Source organism: Sinocyclocheilus anshuiensis, unplaced genomic scaffold (genome assembly GCF_001515605.1).
Source record: "Sinocyclocheilus anshuiensis isolate Anshui unplaced genomic scaffold, SAMN03320099.WGS_v1.1 scaffold560, whole genome shotgun sequence".
Taxonomy (NCBI): Eukaryota; Metazoa; Chordata; class Actinopteri; order Cypriniformes; family Cyprinidae; genus Sinocyclocheilus; species Sinocyclocheilus anshuiensis.
The window spans coordinates 1,143,121-1,149,303 of record NW_015554116.1 but is presented as its reverse complement, the minus strand read 5'-3'; the positions used below and the strand labels follow the sequence as shown (position 1 = coordinate 1,149,303).

At 38.7% G+C, this 6,183-nt stretch overlaps 1 protein-coding gene across 1 annotated transcript in view; it reads right to left on the bottom strand.

Moving 5' to 3' along the window:
• Window positions 1–2,344: 2,344 nt before the first annotated feature.
• The window catches only part of LOC107669840 (E3 ubiquitin-protein ligase MARCH2-like), a 12,764-nt gene continuing 8,925 nt past the window's right edge, over window positions 2,345–6,183 (bottom strand). Inside the window, exon 5 of the mRNA XM_016462263.1 lies at window positions 2,345–4,857. Within this exon, the coding sequence (XP_016317749.1) occupies window positions 4,699–4,857 (159 nt within the window). The 3' untranslated portion in view covers window positions 2,345–4,698. The remainder of the gene's footprint in view (window positions 4,858–6,183) is intronic.

Here is a 6,183-nt window from a genome sequence, read left to right as displayed (position 1 = left end):
GCAAAAAAAGTTCACCCCCCCCCCCCCCACCCCCCCTCAGAAATTTACAACGGATATATTCCATTCTAAATGAGTGAAAGTGCCATTGTATTTAAATAAGAAAGCATGCACTGGAGGAACAGAGAGGTTTCGGTTTTATTAACATCGTTTGAGCTGCTGAACTGCTCTTGCAGTGTTGCATATTGTGGCCAGCTCATTGGCATCCACTGCAAGTTAAAAACACAAAATAAACAATAAAATCATGAGTTCAACATTGTCCCTCTCCCAAAGTCCTTCATATGCAACAACATCTACATCTATGTATATATCATACATGTATTGTTAAGGTTATAGGTAAGAATTGCATTGTAATATTTCTGAAATTGCACTCTCGATGTATTACCCTACGTTGCAAAATAACCAAGGAATGGCCCAAAAAGTGAAGAAAGCAGGTGGAAGCACAACAACGAGACAGCATTCCTCAAGTTAGCATTAAGCTGGTAAAGTTGCCTGTCGTTGGTGATCCGACACCACTAGTGGTTGGAAGTAATGGTTCAAATCGGCAACTTCTTTCCGGAAAAACACTGAGCAATGGGAAAGACGATGATTATGATGATGATGGATTATTCCTAAAACTCTACAAAAATATCAAAATAATTATTGTTAACAAATAATGCCATCATATTTTGTGTATCTATTGCACAATTTTTCTCCCCTTAAAATAAAGAATCCATTTAGAAAGGAAAACCTTTTTTTTCCCCTCCCATCCTCCAATGCGAAATTAGCTGACGGGAGACGGGTGCTGGGATGAATTTGATGGAAAAACCTTTTGCATGTTTAAATATCCACCTACAGAAGCACCTTTTGGTTTCAAACTCGCTCGTTTGTGGTGCTGAACTTCATCAGTGCCGCTTAGACGCTTGTAGTTCACGCGGCGAAGCAGCACTGACGAAGTTCAACGCCACAAACGAGCGAGTTTGTGGCAGGCCAATCAGCTGCATCCTTTAAAGTCAAGTCAAGTCAAGTCACCTTTATTTATATAGTGCTTTTAACAATACAGATTGTGTCAAAGCAACTGAACAGCATTAATTAGGAAAATAGTGTGTCAATAATGCAAAATGACAATAGTAAACACTAATTTTTCAGTTAAAGACAGTTCATCATTGAATTCAGTAATGTCAACATCTAGCTCAGTTTAAATAGTATCTTTGCAATCAAGTCAACGGTATCGCTGGAAATGAAGTGTCCCCAACTAAGCAACAGAGGCGACAAAAGGGGTCCTATTATGCTTTTTCAACTTTAGTTAGTCTGTAATGTTGCTGTTTGAGCATAAAAAAGATCTGCAAAGTTACAAAGCTCAAAGTCCACTTCAAAAGCATATATTTTATTTAACAGAAATCACTTTTTAAAAACTACAACAAACGACTCGTTTGGACTACAACGCATATTTTCCGGGATTTGTGATATCACAAATATCGACGAATGGGAAGAGACCTGGTTGAGCTGCACTAGAGAAGGCAACGAGTGTTATCACTATGTCGGAGACACGCTAGCTTTCCCAAGGCAGACGAACTTAGAGTGGTTACAATCATCCGGGTTTAAATCGCGCTCAAATTGATTTGATTTTGACGCAATATTTACACTGAAGCTAGCAGGCTATGTAAGGGGCATGACATTTCCCGACCAGGCGCCAAGTGCTGCCAATCACAACACACACTGGCCCAGCTAACCAATTACAGCACATTTCGTATTTCAGAAGGCGGGCCTTCATTTGATACAGGAACTATTCGAGCCATTCATGCCAGACTGGGGCGAGAGGCATTGTAATAATGCAAAATCTGTGAAAAATTATGTTTTTCGAACAACTTAGTATGAGAGCCTGTTCTAGTACACCCCCAAAACAAAATCAAGACTTTGTAAAAGAGCATAATAGGACCCCTTTAAAACAAGTGGTCAGCAAATAATCCAGACATTCATGGGCCTGTCTGCTCCACACACACATACAGAACCCTGGACCTACAGCACACAACACTTCTTAATAACAGAGACATCAATTTATCTACACATTTATAATTGAGACGCATCAGAATTTACAATAAAAGAATTCATGGACCTACATATCTTAGGTAGCTCATTTTATTAGCCTTAAAAGAACAGTTCAGCCAAAATTACAATTCTGTCATTATTTATTCACCCTCATGTTGTTCCAAACTCGCATGCTCATTAATTTCTAACAATGGCAAGTTTATATCTCACAATTTTGACTATTCTCACAATTCTTTATTAGAGTTTACATCTCGCAATTAAATTTTTCCCCCCTCAGAATTCTGAATTTAGAGTCTTGCAATTCTGTTTTATTTTCTGCTACAGAATATAAAATAAAAAAGTGACTGCAATTTTAGCTTATTTTTTCCTCTTAATTGTGTTAACACACAAGTCAGACCTTTCTTCTCAGAATTCTTAATTATATCAGAACATTATTTCTCAGAATTGCCAGAGTGGTGAGAAAGTGATGCATGGTTAACAAAATATAAGGTATATTACATATTTATAAACATTTTTTGAACAACACCAGAGAATTGAACTGAACTGAAAAAAGTAATACTGTTTATTAAGTACTGCTGGTATTGTTCAACAAAACAGAATTGTGAGATATAATTTTTTTTTTTACCATTTTTTGTACAATTTTTGAATCCCATCCTGGAACCAAGCTTCCATTAACATCTGAAGAATTTTCACAAAGATCTTTTCTAGAAAGTAAAAAAAAAAAAGTTAATGTGGTCTATACGGCTTGCACACTATATTCCAACTGAAGTCATACAAAGCCACATTTTTAAGTGGTAATTCACTTAAAAGTCTTTCAAAAATAAACTAGGCGTGGCAAATCAACCATTACAGAATCTGAATGTAAGTGAGATTTTAGAGCTTTGGAGAAGATTACCACTTTTATTTCTTTCTGGTTCTTGCACGAAACGATTGTATGAACTTGTAAAAGGGCGCATGTTTCATATGAACCGCTTTCATTGCGATCTTGAAGCTTGACAGACAAGGTCACTACAAATTGTCATTGTATGCGTTCCGGAAACGATTCACCAAAATTGTTCTACGGTTAAAATAACAGCAGTAAAGTTTGAAGTGACATTAGGGTGAATAAATAATAACATTTTCATCATCAGGTGAACAATGCCCTCAGTGAACTTTACCGCCAAAATTTTGCGCAAATCTTTTCTAGACCTAGATCTTCCACAGCGAGTGCATAAGGCGCAAAAGGGTCCACATTAAGAGTGGCAAATGTGCAATTATTACGATACTGCCTATCCCATTCCAACACTTTCAGACGGTACATAACTGTAGGGAACGAAAAGATCTGAGGGTTGGTGTTCTGCAGATTCTTCTTGCACCAATATGACACACAGCTAAAAGACACCTTTGCTTAAACTGTAGTGGCATTCATGGACGACGGTTTCGTTACTGGTCTGGCAATGATGTTTAGCTTTACAATTACGTCTTCCTCTGCGGCTTGACCTGCATCTTTCACAAAGTAAACTGCTACAAAATCCCAAGTATGCCATCCTCAACCTCAGGCATTTGATGCGAACTAAACAGCACAAAGAGCCAGAGCTTACAAAATGCATACTGTAAACACACATACACATTCGTCTTTAAACACTCACCTAAAAAAACGAAGGAAAAAATGATTCTGAAAATGATTCAACAATGAACTGTAGAGGTCTGTTTGCATCTGCACTCATCACAACTCAACAACAACATATAAAGTTGCCACATATTTGCATCCCAAAAGTGTACACATATCTACATTTGTTCAGCTCACATCTAGGCTACGTTGTCAGAAAGTGCTACGACTTTAAAACCACCGCATGCTGTTTTACGTTGTTCGGAGACCATTCGGTACGGAAAAACAGCCTTTGATCTGTACGCAAAATTGAAACTCACGAACAGTCACCAATTTGATGATTTGCGAAATGAAATAGGCATGCATGAAAACCTGTGTGTGTTCACAGCAGAATCATGCCAATGGCGGCGTGTTATTGCACTCTCTTTATTTTTTTCGCCAACCTCCGGATGAGCTTGAGCGTCCGCAGATATACATCAGCCTCCACATTCATTGCCCAGGCAAATGGTCCTGTAATACCCATGTCGATCGAAGCTTAGCGCTTACTTGTTCACTTAGTGTGTATATATTTATATAATTATATCTTGACTAAATCGTATAGGAGCCACAAAGACTAAGTTCGCTTAGGCGAAACTCTGTCAGGTTAAGATGGAAAGTACTTGAAGGTAGATGAGTAGAAAAACGATACATCGAAAACGAAAGAAGGGTTTGGTTTTAAGCTTCAGCAGCTGTATGTACTTGAGTCATAATCCCTCGCCGCTGTGCTCAAAGGAATCGTCTATACACATAAGTTAGTTTTCCGATTGTTTCAAATACAATGCATACTGAACAGTATGGGGCCTCAGCCTGGCTGTTCAAGCCCCAAATAAATAAAAACAACACACTTATAAAGGCTCGGAAAAAAACATTAAAAGAGACTTGTGAAAAAAATAAAATAAATGAAGTGCTCACATATTTAGATAAAAAGGATTAAATAGAAAAGAATGCATCCAAAATGCCGCGGCTCTAGTTGACGACGCTGTGTCAAGAACCTGTAGCACACTAATACCACCGCGATCGGGCCCCGCTCCCCCACACCACGTCTCTCATACTATGGTCTCGTCTGCTGTCTTTTTCAGCAGCTTTGTGGAAAGCAAGGAATGCTGGGTAGAGTGTGCACCCTTGGTGTCAGGAATGAGCAAGCGGACTTTCTGATTGGTTCGTCTCCACTCTGAGTACAACTGACAGTGGTAGCGGAATGAGACCTGCAAAACAAGGACAATTTTTCACACTTTTGGTTTAAGCACCAAGTCCTAGAAATTAAAATGGTAAATTTTTGTGAAAAATATGTCTGGGTTACATTTCCCACCAAAATGAGAAGAAAAACTATGAAATAAGAAATTATAAGAACATTCTCTCCACTCTCCAATTCTCATTACCAGAATATAACACACAATTTTTTGTAATAAATTCAGCATAAACTTAAGGTGGTCCAAAAAAATATTACTATGTAATATTTTTACAAAATTTAGTAACTTACAATTTTTTTGTAATTTTATATTTTTTCCTATTTAGCGCCCAAACTCTGGAACAATCTGCCTAACATTGTTCGGGAGGCAGACACACTCTGTCAGTTTAAATCTAGATTAAAGACCCATCTCTTTAACCCGGCTTACACATAACACACTAACACATTTCTAATATTCAAATCCGTTAAAGGATTGTTAGGCTGCATTAATTAGGTCAAACGGAACCGCGAACACTTCCCATTACACCCAATGTTCTTGTTACATTGTAAGAAGAATGTCATCTACGCTAATATTAGTCTGTTTTTTTCTTATTCCGAGGTCACCGTAGCCACCAGATCCAGTCCGTATCGAGCCCAGATGGTGGATCAGCACCTAGAGATGACCTGTACATCCCTGAATGTCAGCGGAGACTAGAACAACTAGATGAGCCCCAGACACAGATCCCTAGTGAAGACCTTGTCTCCTAGATGGCCATCGGGACAAGACCACAGGAACCAGATGAGTCCTCTGCACAATCTAACTTTGCTGCAGCCTGGAACAATCTGCTGGTTCGTCTGGCCAGAGAACTGGCCTGAGCCTGGTTTCTCCCAAGGTTTTTTTGTCCATTCTCTCACCGATGAAGTTTTGGTTCCTTGCCTCTGTCACCTCTGGCTTGCTTAGTTGGGGAACACGTAATTATTTTCCAGCGATATCGTCGACTTGATTGCACAGATACTATTTGAACTGAACTGAGCTGGATGATGGCATCACTGAATTCAATGATTAACCTATTTGATACTGTAAAGCTGCTTTGACAGTCTGTATTTGTTAAAACCACTATATAAATAAAGGTGACTTGACTTAAACATTTTACTTTTTTATGAACTATAGTAATTTTTTGCATTATGGTAATGAGAATCTGGTTTATTTTTTGCATTGTGGTAATGAGTATGGGATTTTTGCATTACCAAAATTTTTTACCACAGCAGCGAGGAGGACAGTTTACACTTTAATGGCGCTTTTCCACTGCATGGTACGGCACGGTACGGCTCAGTACGGTTCACTTTTGGGGGGGGGGGGGTT